This window comes from Dreissena polymorpha, chromosome 10 (assembly GCF_020536995.1).
Source record: "Dreissena polymorpha isolate Duluth1 chromosome 10, UMN_Dpol_1.0, whole genome shotgun sequence".
Classification (NCBI taxonomy): Eukaryota; Metazoa; Mollusca; class Bivalvia; order Myida; family Dreissenidae; genus Dreissena; species Dreissena polymorpha.
Window position 1 is genome coordinate 7,348,438 of NC_068364.1, and position 17,320 is coordinate 7,365,757.

The 17,320-nt window shown below is 34.5% G+C and overlaps 1 protein-coding gene across 3 annotated transcripts in view; it reads right to left on the reverse strand.

The window, feature by feature from the left end:
• The window catches only part of LOC127847079 (ADP-ribosylation factor-binding protein GGA1-like), a 43,073-nt gene that overhangs the window by 8,783 nt on the left and 16,970 nt on the right, over positions 1 to 17,320 (reverse strand). The window contains exons 8-16 of one of the 3 annotated variants that reach the window (XM_052378675.1): positions 16,917 to 17,001; positions 16,003 to 16,104; positions 14,197 to 14,223; positions 9,123 to 9,236; positions 6,348 to 6,463; positions 3,308 to 3,512; positions 2,401 to 2,530; positions 1,087 to 1,337; positions 117 to 280 (exon numbers count right to left, since the gene is read on the reverse strand). In XM_052378675.1, coding sequence (XP_052234635.1) covers positions 117 to 280; positions 1,087 to 1,337; positions 2,401 to 2,530; positions 3,308 to 3,512; positions 6,348 to 6,463; positions 9,123 to 9,236; positions 14,197 to 14,223; positions 16,003 to 16,104; positions 16,917 to 17,001 — 1,194 coding nt within the window. The remainder of the gene's footprint in view (positions 1 to 116; positions 281 to 1,086; positions 1,338 to 2,400; positions 2,531 to 3,307; positions 3,513 to 6,347; positions 6,464 to 9,122; positions 9,237 to 14,196; positions 14,224 to 16,002; positions 16,105 to 16,916; positions 17,002 to 17,320) is intronic. The other 2 variants (XM_052378676.1, XM_052378677.1) reach the window with 2 other exon arrangements.

Genomic DNA, 17,320 nt, shown 5'->3' on the forward strand with positions numbered 1-17,320 from the left:
AGTGGTTGGGGACATAAAAATAAACATAATAATACTATTGATTAAATAAAATCCTCCATAATGAAACTGTGTCCATTTTTTGCAAAGTAATGTCCATTCTCAAGTCTTATTTCTACCTTAGGCACGGCTGCCTGAAACACAAAGGCCTTGATGGAGGAGGTATTTGTGCTGATAACAGACACCACCATCACGGTGACATCCTCACGGGGCTTGTTCTTGGTCACCAGGATGAGAACCTTCACACCGTTCTTGTCATACGCTGACACTGGCGATGAAGTGCCTGCAGTACATTAGTCTTTCCATCAACATATACATGAATATTCTTTGAATAGCGTTCATGTTCTTGTGATATGTTCTCTGGTGTAAATGTTTAAATGGCTGTTAGAATAAGTATACTGTACATTTATTTATTAACTTTGACATGAAATTAAGCTGGATGCCAAAAGGAATACACATATCAAAAGACAAGATTTAACTGGAAAATGGCTAATATAAATTATGCATTCGTCCCTCAAAATGTTTCACATATACCGACTTGCAAATAATAATATTATTTATTGATTTATCGTGTGTGCAATTCTGTTCACATTATATTATTATTTTTGTATTATAAATTTACAAAAAACAATGCTTAACATTTTTATAAAAATCACCTCCTATAAGGGCGGATTTGAGAAAAATATTTAAATACTAAATAACCTATAATTCTAAACAGTAATGATGTGCTCCTGGTTTTATTCAAAACCATGAAATTCTGAACCCGTAACATGTCTCCCAAATCTTAAATTTCTGCACATGGGTGCTTGTAAACGGAAATCCCCAGCAGTGTATGAAACAACACATGTATACAGAGAGAAAAAGCTTTATTTATATAATTACTTAATAGAAACAGTCCGACATTTACAGAATGTGTTCCTGCAATGAAGCGTGTTCTCCTTTGGTAAGTTTGAAGTTTTTATAAAGTTATACAGGTTCCTCAGGTATAGGTCCTTTGCAGCTATTGGTTCTCAACTAGTATAATTTGTTTAAAATGCAACCATTTTTATGAGAAAATAAAATACTTAGCAAATATAAAATCATGTTAACCTGGGACAATACTTTCTAATGGCACAAACACATCTGTTAATGGTTGAACTTCCGTAGATTTGGGATTGGTTGACCCCATGGTTGTTGATGTGGTGGATCCTGTAACCGTGGACACTGGTGGAGGATGGATTACCAGGTCAACCAATGGTTGTGTTGGTTGTACGGGCGGTGCAGGATTTGGGACTAAACCTTTTGTGTTTGGTTGACTGGTTGCTAGCTGATTCAAGGTGACCTTAGTGGCTGGCTTTGACCTTAAATTCACAACAATGGGTGAAAAATAAAAATAATGAACATATAGTTTTCAATAGTTTATGTAGGACAAAAGTTAACAAAATACTAAAATCAGTATTAACAGTGAAACATGGCACCCATGACAATATATATATATATATTTACAGTTGTATTGAAGAAACATAAGAAATTTTGTGTTACCACATTGGAAAAATTAATGAATTTGCCACCTTAATCCATCCATTCCTATGAACACTTAAATAAAATATTTAAAGAATGAAGACACATTATTCATTTTCAACAAGGAACAGATAGTTTTATACTTTGCTGCCTTATGGAGTCAAAAACGTGAATACATGTAATACACTGCTATGTTCAAGGGCATATCACTAATGAATGTTTATAATTTTTGCCAGAAAAGTGTCTTGAACATCCACACATTGTGTCAATGACATATAATATTACAAATCAATGCTTGAGAAATGTATAAGGACATTGAAGTTCTCACCACAAACTGCTGCCAATGCCAAAACAGTAACTCCCATACACCCTCTCCCTCACAGGCTTATAAACAAGGGGAACATTAAGATATCATTAGGAAATTAGACCATAGCATTCCTTACTACACTTGAAATTACGAACAACAAAACTGACTTGTTTACAAACAAATAACAAAACCCAGTGATTTGTAGGAATGTTTGTACAGTCCCTTAAACACAGTGATTTGTAGGAATGTTTGTACAGTCCCTTAAACTCAGGGAACATATAAGCCTCATTCTAGGAAAACTGCCCTTAATGCATGTGCATATTAAAGTGTTGTCCCAGATTGGCCTGTACAATCTGCACAGGCTTAATTCTAATCAGGGACGACGCTTATAACGAAAAAATTCCATAGGAGAGGAAAGTGTCATCCCTGAAATGCCTGTTGGGACTGAACAGGCTCATCTGGGATGACACTTTAGGCTGAACAGGCTCATCTGGGATGACACTTTAGGCACATGCATTAAACCCTTTGTTCACATAACAAGGCTCTTATTTACTCCTTAAATCTTTATCTAATTAGTCTGCAACAATCTTACGTACACTTCAAAAGAGTGTTGAGGGGTTTGATCTCCAAGGTTCTGCTGTAGAAGTGTCTTCCCGAGTGTGTCAAGGTCAGCCAGACCTCCGGTCTGAGTAGGGGACATGCAACCCTTCGTGTCAAACACAGACCCTGTGACAGAGAAAAACAGGGGCTGCTTTTGCAAAACAGTTACGGATTACTCATGGATAAACGAAATATGTTATATTAGTTGCTTTAAAAAGATCCAATGGACACTGCGGGACCTAAAGAACTGAAATGCAAGTGAATATTTTAAGTTGAATATTTAACTTTTGACAGACTTTTAGTTCGGATGTATCTTGTGTAAGCTTTATTTTAGGTTAACTGTGCTGAGTCAATTGATGAAATAGAAAATGGAAGTTTTTTTACAGGTCTGCTAACCTTAATACGCAGTTGATATATTATTAATCTACACTACTTAATAATAACATAAATATTCTGAATTTTTAAAGATCTTACTTGTATCATGTCTAAATAATGTCACTACATTATTTAGGATTTATTTCTATACATTTATGTACAAAAGTTGTAAATTGTGTCGAGTGTAAATTAACCTTTATGACCCTCTACCAACTTCATTCAAAGTTGTTTTTTTTTGTTTTTTTCAAAAACATGGCCACCAGGCATGTGAATTTTTTTGTTGTCTAGCTGTGTAGAAATCTTTCTTGTCCAAAACAGTTGCCTGGATTTCAAAATAAGTTAAGTTTACCTGGATGACCACCTACCAAATTGTTGAAATTATTGTTTATAAATTCGCTTAATCAAAAAAAATGATTGAAACATACAGTTGAAAGTAAGGTTTTGCCATTATTTGTTAAACAAATGGCTAAATCCAGATAATGATTAAATCTAATATCTGTAAGCAAGGTTTCTGCAGCACTGACATACCTGACGACCCTGCAGCCATGGCAACAGGAGCATGGTTCGCTATCAGGCCTGTCTGCACCTGCAGGGCAGTAGACTGGGTGGGGTTGAGGGGATAGCTAAACCCCAGATTAACCCTCGGGGCAAAGTGACTGACCCCCGGGGCAAAGGGGCTTGCCATGGAAGGGGGGTGGTGACCCACACCAGCCATTGGATGGCTGTACATGAACTGCAACATAGAGTGTACATGAGGATTATACTTAAAAATAATAGTTGATGAATTTGGGGTTATTGCTCTTCAAACAATGACTAAGAGTTGTTATGCCTATGAATTGAAATCTTGAGAGTAAGCCAGACAAATTTAAATAGACAAAGTTTGAAATAATAAATTGTTTTTAAGTGCCAATATAATTTGTTTTTAAACCAAGATGACACAATTTTTTCAATTGAGCTGACCACTCAATTTGAGTATTCTGTGCTAAATTGATTGGAACTTCATTTTGTAAATGAAGTATTGAGTACTTTTACAAGCATCATTTGTTGTTGTTTACAGAAAGTTCAGTGAGATTCATATTAGACTTTGTATCGACAAACATGTAAGACAAGCATGGGAGGGTAATATACAGAACTTAAAAGCAAATAACTTGAATCAAATGATAACATGAGGGCCATGGGCCCTAAGGCGCTCACCTGAGAACACAACAAACTGAACTATTCTGGGAAGGTGGAGTTCAAAATAATAAAAGTAGTTTATACAGAAAGGCGTACATACTTAACTTGCGCTTTATAGTTCGATTATTTAGTGTAAAATCTTCAAAAGAGGACGAGTGCTGAGCAGACAGACTTAGTGTGCTCTATTATTAAAATACCTTTTCACTGTTTTTGCATTCAAAGTTATTGATAACAATGATACTCTGATTTTCAAGTAATACTGCATTTCACATATCATACATGACGTCTGTTATATAAAATTAATTAGAATAATGGTATTTCTGACTTCCACATAATACTGTATTTCACATATCATCCATGTAGGCCTACATGACTTTTGTATATCAATCTGTATTTATGATTTAAAATGAAATTTCATACTTCATTTAAGAGTTATTTTTTGTTAATTATTCACATTTGTAAGTGTTGTTTGTAAACAATTCCTCTATGCTTCTACTCTTTATTTACAACCAATGCGAAACTAAAATGCATTTAAATTGTGAAATTTATTCTCAAATACAAGCTGCATTTAATAGCATAAGTATCGCAAATAGTTGGTTTTAAGTACATTTTCTCTATCTATTTAATTCTTGAACAAAGTATATCTGTGATATGATATGTGTACATGTAGACACGATAGTTTTTTGTCAATAAATGTTCAACAGTAAAGTTGGAGAATATTTCAATCTATTTTTTATTAATCAATATAATTGAATTTTGACAAAAGTTGTTGCCTAAGCTGTAAAGGATTTTTTTACGTACTTTGTGATAGTTATAAGTTAAATAATAGCCATATTGAGTAAGTTCAATCAGGCATCACTGTACTTAAAGCTAAGAAATATGAAATATCATGTCAATTAAATTTATATATATTGTATAAACCTTTTTTGGAAATATACATAAAGTATAAATTTTGCTATTTCAAGAGCTTGCTTCAATGTTGTAATCTGTTCTTTTTATGCAGTCAGCATGATGATTTTTATACGAAAATAAATGCCAGACAGATGTATTTATGTGTTTATCTCTATATTGATACCACTGAATAGCAATTGCTGTTCACTGCAAAGGGCTGTAAACAAGGGGTTATGCATCAATTAACTGTCAGAGATAATGAGGTACCTGCTGTGGCTAATGGTTATTTCATTGGTTATTTCATTGGTCTGCGGTCATTAAATTACATGCAACAAAATGTGTGAAAAGTGGCCAGCACAGTAATTTGGGGCCTGACTCTAAACTGAATTTAGACACAGTCAATAGAGAATTAATTAGTTGCTGATAAGCAGGTAGATGAATGGGCATGATTTATTTAATATTATGAATATCATAATACATGTATGCATAAGTTTCATTCAACGTGTACATTGGTAATTTCTTAGTAGAGTGTAAAGAAGGTTACACTATAAAGCAATTTAAAGCCATGTTTTTCAACAGACTACAACCATAAAGGAACTCTGCCTAGATATCATTACAAGATATCCATACAACCAATGTTTTGACCAAGTTTCATGATGATTGGACAAAAAATGTGACTTCTAGAGTGTTCACAAGCTTTTTTACTATATAAATATAAGGAAAAAGACCCCCCCTGGACGCCATGTTTTTTTACCGACCCAAACCATTTTCGAACTCAACTGTCATATCCAGTAAAAATATGTTCTGACCAAATTTCATGACGATTGGACCAAAAATGTGATTTCTAGAGTGTTTACATGCTTTCACTATACACACAGAGAAAAATGCCCCGCCTCCTGGCGGACATGTTTTTCACCAATCTCGACCATTTTCACACTCATCTGAGATATCAATGAAACCAATTTTTTGACCAAGTTTCATGATGATTGGGCAAAAATTGTGACTTCTGGAGTGTTCACAAGGTTTATCTATAGCCATATAAGGAATACTGCCCCGCCCCCTGTTGGCCATGTTTTTCAACGGAACGGAACAATTTTTTAACTCAACCAACATATCATTAAGACAAACATTTTGACAAAGTTACATGAAGAATGGGCATCAAATGTGACTTCTACAGTGTTCACAAGGTTGTTTTTTTTCTTTACCTAATGACCTAGTTTTTGACCGAGCATGACCCAGTTTCGAACTCAGTCGAGGTATCATTAGGACAAATGTTCTGACTAAGTTTAATGAAGATCACACAAGAAATGTGGCCTCTAAAGTGTTCACAAGGCAAAATGTTGACGACGCAGGCACAACGGACGACGGACAAAAGGCTATCCCAAAAGCTCACCATGAGCACGTTGTGCTAATAAAAAACACAGATGCACAATTTCATCACTATGATAAAGAATACTGCATGAAGCCTTGAATTTTGAACAATTTAAAGTTTACTCTCAACCTGTTGTTGTTGTGGTTGAGGTCCGGCCGATGCCGAGGCAAATATGGAGTCAAGGTCGTTCAAAAGACTGTTATCTGTGGATGACGTTATCTGTGTCGAGCTGGGGGAACGCAGTCCTAAAAAAGAACCTTTCTACTGATATAACTGCTAATATATACTTTGTATATAACATTTTAAGCATCAGGAATTGATTCAACAGTATACTGCATACATTGTTCCGTTTGTCAAGTCATCAGTCAAACGATTAATCAATGATTAACAGATATCATTTGTAATGCCTTGATATCAATTTTCAAACAATAAATCAATCCTAACTGGATTATCATTTATCAACCTATCAATTTATGGTTAGTGGCTATCATTTGTGTAACCATCAATCAATGGTTAGTGGACATCATTTGTGTGACCATCAATCAATGGTGAGTGGATACCATTTGTGTAACCATCCATCAATGGTTAGTGCATATCATTTTTTAACATTCAATCAATTATTAGTGGATATCATTTGTGTAACTGGATATCATTAGTCAAACCATCAATCAATGGTAGGAGGATATCAATAGTCAAACCATCAATCAATTGTTTGTGGATATAATTGATCAAACCATCAATCAATGGTTAGTGGATATCATTAGTCAAAAATGGTTAGTGGATATCATTAATCAAAGTATCAATTGATGGTTACTGGATAACAATGATTACATGTACCCTGGGTACTTTTAAGTATATATATACATGTACTCTGGGTACGCTAAATATACTAAATAGTACCCGGGACATTTAAAGCTAAATCGGTCATTGTCGGCTATTTTTTTAACACAAATTATGTTCACATTTATGTCAAATTTTCTGTTAAATGGCCTCTATATAATCTAAACTCACTCAAAAAGCATATTGATGCATTTTTTTTAAAAGTGAAGTTTGTTTAAGATTAACAATATCGTTTTCAGTAATCGGTAGCACGTTTTACAACATCAGATTATGGGCGGGAATACAACTCAGGTACAGTCTTATATCGACTGGGTACGTTTTAACTATATTTACCGTACCTGGCGTACATGCAAGTAGTACCCGAGCCAACAATGACCAATCAAGCGATAGTATTAGTCAAACTGTCCATCAATGGTTAGAGGATATAATTAGTCAAACAATCAATCAATGGTTAGTGGATACCATTAGTCAAACCATGAATCAATGGTTAGTTGATATCATTAGTCAAACTATCAATCAATCATTAGTGGATAAGTTGCCCTGGTGATTGGAAGGTCTTAGGTTTGATTCCCATCTGACAGCATTCTTTAAATAAATCAAATATTGGTTGTTTCCAAAAATCAGACTTTATAGTATCTCTATCAGACTTAGCTGCCATGAAGAAAACCCAGCTGAGGATGATTTTAAAGACTGCAGCATAATTGCTTTCCAAAGACTATCAAAACATTAATAGACAGAAAACACCCTTGCATCTTCTTACTTATTGATATTTGATCAAATAGATTCACAATTTTGTTAATATTTAAGCCATTAAAAGGATAACTATATTGTAATATGCTGTGCATTAACAGTTCTGTTTTACTGCTTGTGATTATTTTTTTATTTCTTTGTGTAAAGCTTGACTGGTGAGCTTTATGTTTCTATGGGTTTTCCAAAAAAATTCTTGCCAAGCTATGTCGATTGCACCATTTAACTACATTTGTTTTGATCAAGACAAAGTATAGAAAGAATTTTACACAATGTAAAAGAAATAAATCATATAAATGCAATCATACCAAATGAACTAAGTATACCATGCACAGAAGTAAGAAAACATTTAAAATTTAACAAAATGAGGTCACATTTAGACTTGTTGAGGCAAAACCAAACATAACACAATGTGCACAACATGTCATCTTGGATCAGATTGTGCAAATGACATTTACCATAGCAATACTAGGACAACAGCCCCACTCTCCAACAGCTTTTCATACAACCAGAACAATCATTGCTCTCAACTTAATGAGAGAATTCATGAGGTTTCATTATAGCTATATAAGAAAAGCTGACCAAGCTTCTAGCAGCCATGGTTTAAAACATGGCTAAGATATGAATACTGGTACCATAAATGTTCTCAGCAAATTTCATGTTGATTGGCAACCAAAAAAGAGTTAACAAACTTTTTCTTCGGATACAACTATTGACCTTGCTTTTAACTTCTTATTTCCCAGTTTATACTTCAAAGTACTAAGTTATAAAGATTTGACAAGAAATGTAAACTAAAAATAGTTCACGCTGTAAATATTGACAACCTGTAACAGACAAAAGTTGATCACGAAAGCTCATGCTATGCTCAGACAAATATAGCGCCTTCTACACAGGATTGACTGGTACAACATTATCTGCAATTGGTATACAAAAAGGTTTCGAAAGAAGAATTAAGTCGTACATGGGAAATACATATAAGGTACAGGTGGTCCGCAAGTTATACCTAGATAAATACATATAAGCCTAGTTCTGATAAAACAGGGTTTAAGAGAGTCTCCCCAGGCTAATCAGGGACAACACTTTCTGCTAAAACTTGATTGTTTCTTAGAAGAAACTTCATTTGTTACTAAAAATACCATTAAAGCAGAAAATGTCCCTGATTGGCTTTTGCAAATTGCAAAGACTAATCTGGGACGACATTTTACAAACATGAATTAAGCCCTGTTTTCCCTGAGCACAGCTTATATCAGGTAAATGTGATATGCAAATTATCACTAAGTAAATACAAACAAGGTAAAGGTTGTGTGCTAGTTATACCTAGGTAAAGCATCTCATCGTCAGGCCCTGCAGGGTGGGGGTGCTGGAGTATGTCTGTCTGGGAGTAAGCTGGGGGCGCCTCAAACGCCAAGTCAACAAGGGAGTTACCTCCACCTGTGAAAAATGGGGAATGAATACATCACAGGAGTGCCGTGTGAAAGGAGGAAAAACGAGGGATCTGTCACAAACATGACTAGTACCCTGGCACTGCTTTGTCAGCCATGTTCAAGGGTAAACTACTCAGAAATGTGTGATGATAATCGGGGATGAAAAAAGTCTTGCATCAGGTATTGATTGGATACTTGAGATTTCTATTAAATTGCTCAATGAATATGGAAGTCGTTCACTATATTTGTCTGTAGACTGATCCACAAATCAACAAGCCGACCAACAGAGTGACTCCAAAATACACTTTCTCAATCTTCTTTCTGGATGGTTTAATATATCAGTAAAATAAACATGTGCAGGGTTCTAATTAAAGGAATTAAAAAAGTGATCGATGAAATAAAACAAACATAAACAAAATCTTAATGAAGTGTTTGCAAACAAAAGACTATCATACAGTGTGATATGCAGTTTTATATTACACGAAAAAAACGACACAGGCATGCACAAGATACAACTTGATACTGACACTGAAAACAAAATGCCCACAATGTTTTTCTCAATGAATGCAAAAAAGTCATGCTTATTAAACCGCTCTTAGAATAAAAATTTCTTTAACAGAACTGTGTGTTTTTTTTATTTGTCAATATGGTTACCAAAAGTATAAGTTGGAGATGTTAATGACTGTTTTCATATTGTTCATAACTGATAGAATACTTTTAGTATAACATCTATTCACACTTCAATTCAATATAGCAAACTTGTGAACAATCATATTAGAAGGTAAGTAAGACAGTGGTTTTAATTCACAAATAAATTGAGATGGAAGTGGATAGGTTAAGAAACCCCTGTCAAATGGTTCAGCAAAGTAAATCTGGTTATACAGTTATGGTAAGTTACAGATGTGACATGGTAAGGGAAAGTAACTGATGTGATTAGGCAAATAACATGGTTAGGGGAATTAAAAGCTGCAAAGTGGTAAGTGGAAGTTCCTCTGTGCCAAGTTAGAGAGTAACTCTTGTGTAATAGAAAGGGGAAACATCAGCTGTGACATGGTAAGCTGTAGTAACCACTGTTAAATAGTAATGCAAAATAACTGCTGTGACATGGTTAGGGGAAGTAACTGTTATAAAACATTTAGGGGAAATGACTTCCATGAATTAGTTAGGAGCAGCAACTGCTGAAACATGGTTAAACATATTTATCAATGTGAAATGGTGATGGGAAGGAGCCAGTTTGAAAATTTAAGAAAAGTAACTGCTTGTGACATGGTTAAGATAAGTAAAAGCGGCAAAACAGGGGAAGTTAAAGCTGTAATATGGTTAGGGAAGAAACTGTTCCAAATGCTAACAGGAACTTATTAATATACAAGAGTGCCAAGCTGTCACAAGATACACCCGTTTGAAGGTTTTGGACACCATGCTGAATGCTTAAAATGCACTAAGTGACCTCAAGACCTAGTTATTGACCCGGCATGACCCATATTTGAACTTGACCTACATATCATTTAGACGTAACATCTGACTAAATTCGGTGAAGATCAGATAAAAACTACTTCAATTAGTGAGCGGACACCATGCTAAATGCTTGAAATGCACTAAGTAACCTTGTGACCTCGTTTTTGACCCGGCATGACCCATATTTGAACTTGACCTTCATATCATCAAAACACAACTTCTGACCAAATTAGGTTAAGATCGGACGAAAACTACTTGAATTAGAGAGCGGACACCATGCTAAATGCTTGAAATGCACTAAGTGACCTCGTGACCTAGTTTTTGACCCGGCATGACCCATATTTGAACTTGACCTACATATCATCTAGACACAACTTCTGACCAAATATGGTGAAGATCGGATGAAAACTACTTCAATTAGAGAGCGAACACCATGCTTAATCCTTGAAATGCACTTAGTGACCCCATGACCTAGTTTTTGACCCAGCATGACCCATATTCAAACTTGACCTAGATATTGTCTAGACACAACTTCTGACTAAGTTTGGTGAAGATCGGATGAAAACTATCTGAATTAGAGAGCGGACACTGCTGTGGACGCCGCCCGCTGCCCGCCCGCCAAGGGTGAAACTATAATACGTCCCGTTTTTTAAAACGGGCGTATAAAAATGGGAGGAGTTACAGCTGTAATATGGTAAGGAGAAGCAACAGCTGTAATATGGTTAGGGCAAGTAACAGCTGTACTATGGTTAGGGGAAGTAACAGCTGTAATATGGTAAGGGCAGGTAACAGCTGTAATATGGTTAGGTGAAGAAACAGCTGTAATATGGTAAAGGCAAGTAACAGCTGTAATATGGTTAGGGGAAGTAACAGCTGTAATATGGTAAGGGCAAGTAACAGCAGTAATATGTTTAGGTGAAGTAACAGCTGTAATATGGTAAGGGCAAGTAACAGCTGTAATATGGTTAGGGGAAGTAACAGCTGTAATATGGTAAGGGCAAGTAACAGCTGTAATATGGTTAGGTGTAGTAACAACTGTACTATGGTTAGAGGAAGTAACAGCTGAAATATGGTAAGGGAAACTAACAGCTTTAATATAGTTAGGGGGAGTTAAAGATGTATGATGGTCAGGAAAAGTTAAAGCTGTAATATGCCTTTTATGGTTAGGGGAAGTACCGTAATTACTCTCTGTTATCGGAAACTTAAAAATAATTTAAAAAATTTGTGTCCAAAAACTTAGATACGAAAAATATTCACAAAATACAGGTGTTCAAAAACTTAGAGTCGAAAATTGAAGTGTCCTCAAATAGTGTCAATTGAATCAACGACTACCGGTAATAGCGCTCGCTTGCAAAATACCATGCCGTATAGTATAAATTACAGTTATTTATGTTTGCACTGCATTTTTAATAATTGTAAATGCTTAATTTATTTGACAGAAAGTTACTGCAATGTTGTACTTTGACCGACGAGTACCAATACTCGCTAGTATGAACCTGTAATTAACACGATTAAAATAGCAAACTATGAATTCTTTGTTTGTTCATTTTCGATAGTTGTTTTCTAACACCTTCCATTGTTTGTAAAACTTACAATAGGGTGCATCACATTTTGAAGCGTTTAGTATTTTACACAGTTGTTTTACTGAGAAGGGGTAGTACCATTGGGGTAAATAATGTTACAGCTGTAATATGGTAAAAGGAAGTAACAGCTGTGATATGGTTAGGGAAAGTAACAGCTGTAATATGGTTAGGGAAAGTAACAGCTGTAATATGGTAAAGGGAAGTAACAGCTGTAATATGGTTAGGGGAAGTAACAGCTGTAATATGGTTAGGGAAAGTAACAGTTGTAATATGGTAAAGGGAAGTAACAGTTGTAATATGGTAAGGGGAAGAAATAGCTGTAATATGGTGAAGGGAAGGAACAGCTGTAATATGGTAAAGAGAAGTAACAGCTGTAATATGGTAAAGGGAAGTAACAGCTGTAATATGGTAAAGGGAAATAACAGCTGTAATACGGTAAAGGGAAGTTACAGCTGCAATATGTTAAAGGGAAGTAACAGCTGTAATATGGTAAAGGGAAGTAACAGCTGTAATACGGTAAAGGGAAGTTACAGCTGTAATAAGGTAAAGGGAAGTAACAGCTGTAATATGGTAACAGAAAGAAATAGCTGTAATATGGTAAAGGGAAGTAACAGCTGTAATATGGTTAGGGAAAGTAACAGTTGTAATATGGTAACAGGAAGTAACAGCTGTAATATGGTAAAGGGAAGTAACAGCTGTAATATGGTTAGGGGAAGTAACAGCTGTAATATGGTTAGGGAAAGTAACAGATGTAATATGGTAAGGGAAAGTAACAGCTGTAATATGGTAAAGGGAAGTAACAGCTGTAATATGGTTAGGGAAAGAAATAGCTGTAATATGGTGAAGGGAAGGAAAAGCTGTAATATGGTAAAAGGAAGTAACAGCTGTAATATGGTAAAGGGAAGAAACAGCTGTAATATGGTAAAGGGGAGTTACAGCTGTAATATGGTTAAGGGAAGTAACAGCTGTAATATGGTAACAGGAAGTATAAGCTGTAATATGGTAAAGGGAAGTAACAGCTGTAATGTGGTTAGGGAAAGTAACAGTTGAAATATGGTGAAGGGAAAAAACAGCTGAAATGTAATATGGTAAGGCGAAGTTAACAGCTAATATTTGGTAATATTAATGTACTTTGTGCCAAATTGTTTCGAAAGTAATTGTTGAATGCTTATGAGTTTCTAATCGTGCTATAGATGTATACAATATAATTGATCACTCAGTCGCATTTCTTAAACATTTAGTTTATCTTAAAAAAAATTCACTTCATAATTTTCCAATGCCATATTTACAAAAAACACAAATATATGTGTGAATTCTTTTCAGCTTATGTAAAATAATTAAGTAAAGGATATTTCATAAGTTAGTTGTTTGTGGAAAAAAAAGCCTACCATGCTGAGCAAGTCATAATTGTTTCCAAAAAACCATCACCACCTGTCATTATTACCGATTGATTAAAACAAGGAAGAACTGTACTTTTTGTCACTAAAAGCTACAAAGAATGCAGTGAATCACAGACACAAAATATAATTTACCAAAAGTTAAATTCCATGTTGCAACAAATCTTGTGTTTCTATGACTGAAACTTAACTCACCAAGTGACTGGCAAAACTTGATTTCTTTCATTGAATACAAACATTGTCATGATGATCTTTTTGTTCTTCTATTTTTTTATGTCTCAATAAGTGTTTTTGTTCTAGCATTCCTTTTCCAACATTTTTTTGTTTTGTTTTCAAGTCTTATTATAAAGAAAATTGAGAAAAATAAAAAAATAAAAATTCAAATCTGGAGGATGTTACTTTTGATAGCAGTTCTGTATTTAACATAAAGTATGTACTGTTGCACAGCGTTTGATAAAACTGGGTCTACAGATTTTGTGTCTGTGAGGCTACACTATACTAATATATCTTAAATCTTCTGACTCATACTGACTTGTGCCGGTGACTTTTATAAGCTCCGCTGAAATGCAAACAATCATCAAGCAGGTTACTGACTTGATCTGACACACAAACACCTCTGCACCAGCCATCCATTTAATAATAGCATTAAAGAAACAGTTCTCAAGTCATGGTAACATAGTGTTCTATTTTTTTATATATTAAATTTATTAACATATGTCAAAGTCTTTGTTTAAAATGCTCAGTAAAAACAAATGAAAAGTCATGTAGATGCCAATCTATTCATAGCATAGAAAGCAAATCAAAGTTACACAACAAAAACATTACCAAAACATTTGTATTTGGAAATCATTCTTTGTATTTTGATGATTATTTTTTCCATAAAAAAAATCTTTTACCATTAATTTGAACAGCTGCCTAAGTTATAAATTGATCAGTAAATCTTCCGATCAGCAGATCATATCGCAAAGAGCTATTTAGGCAACACATAACAGGCAAATGAACTCGCAAGACTTATTACAGCATGCATTTCAAACTTACATGTTCTTAATGTATACTCATAGGTTTGAGGGTGAACTGTTTTAACTGCTGCATGATCTGTCTGGGAACTTATGCACTATTGGAATCACTAATTATTCTAGATTAGGCAAGGACAAAGTTTATCCATCCATATTTTCAAATACCAACCAATGCGTATGTTTATTGCAATAAACAAGCTATCATAATGGGACATTCCAATTGCATTTTGCCAAAGCAGGCACTACCTCAATCAATTATTATAGGATTTAATTTTGTTCAAACTTAAGAAGAATTTGAGACCAAGCGAACATGTCAATCATTGAAACTGCAAATAAATTTGTACCAGCGAATATAAATCATTTCACCTTACATGATCAATAGTAACCATATTGTATTAGGACAATGCAAACTGAAACAACCCAACAATTGCTACAATGTTGACAGGATTATAACACTGATTTTATACCAGTACACTGAAGTTGAGATATAATTATTTTAATAGCCCTTTTGTATATTGCTTAGCCCCTGTCTGTCGGTCTGTCAATCGGACTGTCAGTCCATAGGTCCTGACCCTAAACCTCAATAAGTAATTTAAGGGTGTTTTTCTTGTATGTTTGTTTATTATAAAGGATGTCTAATAGAATTTTTTCTGCAGAAAATTGTTATTTAGAAAGTATTTGTGAACTAGCGTTTTAAAATAGACAAGCTTAAAGCTTCCATAAGTATGAACAGAAGCCACACGTCTTATTACATATAACATTTCCTAACTAGAGCTTATCACAGTAGCGGTGAATACACCATGACACCACATGTTGTATTATAATTATGTAGCAAGTTTTTATAATAATGTTAAAGAAATTATATATCCTAAATATATATATATATAAAATAATAAAAACAGCACATGCACAACTTTATATCAAAACAATACATGGAAGTAACAATGTTAAATGTTAAAAAGTGCAGGATAACAAGTATCGCCTACAGAGAATTGCCTGGTGGATCATTTATACCCCCTATACTTAATAGGAGGCAATTTAACTATTTGCTTATTAAGTAAAGGAATGGGGCAAAATAGTTATTCAAAATCAAGTCAAACAAGAAGCTTATTTCCAACCGTAGTCAGTAAAATCAGGAGCCAATATATGAACCCCAAATTCAGTCAAAAAGAAAGATGATTTGGAACTAAATTTCAGACCAATAAGAAGCAATTTTGGAACCAAGTTTCAGTCAAACGAGAGGCAAATTTGGCATTAAATTAGTAAAATTATACACTTTTAAGCCTAGAACTCATATGATAAGACACAACTTGTTGCCTCACCTCTCTGAGACTCAGCACTGCCGTTGAGTGTGATCCCTTCCACCGTCTTCTTGTAGTCTGCCATGATCATTGACACTTCATCATTAGCCTTCAGTATCGTATCTGAAATATGTAGTGCACTCCTACTGTACAGGGATTGCATTGATGGCAGTTTATGTGTTATTCACTCAAAGTGTTTATTGCAAAACTGACAAAAACAAGTAGAGGGATCACAATATTTTCAAAATACTTCCAATATCCAACACTTAAGTGTATAACTTAACACGTTTGAGTGAGCACTGATTATAGCAAGATATGTTTGTTCAAAATGTATGCCATCCCCCTGAGTTGCAGTAAAGTTGTTAACATGTGTAATCATTAAAAAGATTTTTTGTTTGGCATGTCCTTGTGACCTTGACCTTTGACCTGCTGACTACCAAGCCATTAATTATGTTTCTCACAAGTATCCATAATGCCTATTGGAATGATTGTAGGTCATATCATTTCCTAGATATCTTGAAGAAACAAGGACTAGTAGTATAATAAATTGTGTGGCGATTGACATGTTGTAAAGGTTATTTGAGTTTCTGATTGTCCTGAACATAAATAATCAAGAAAAAGTATTAATGTGGCAAATGATCCACAATTAATTCCACATATTGTCACAGATAATTATACTTACACTTAACAATATTTCTGTAACAAATCATGAAATTTAATTTGGCCAAATTTATTATTGTCTTGAAATGAAGACTGTAACATCAAGAAAATGATGGGATAAATAGAATATCAGTAATGTCTTGATTAAAAATAGTTGTATTTCCATGGCATAAAAACATGAATCCCAAGCTATTTTTAAGCCTCATACAATTCTCTGTAGGTTACACTAAACTAGTCAGCTCTATACTTATACAAACATATGCAAACTGTCATACTCAGTGCATCTGAATCGCTCTCGTCAGTTTCACTGGCCAATCGGAATAGCTTTGGTCGTAGTTTTTCTAGCGATTCGTACAGCTCCTTTAATACACCAAACATAAAATTCGTCAATGTATAAAAACTAACATTTTTTTAATGATATATTCCATAAAAAATAACAGACAGTAGATACTTCATCCTATATCTTACTATAGGTGAAACTTATCAACATATTTTTTCAACTAGCATGTCATACAAGGAAAAAAAGTGTAAGGCTAGTGCTAAATAAAGATGAAGTTAATCGTGTCTGACACAAACAATCAAAGAGCTCTGTAAGCCGTTGACCCAAATGCTCAAATCATTAATGTGTCTATGATAAACTTCATCTTCATCCAAGCATAAGTGGGTAGAGGCGGGCCGA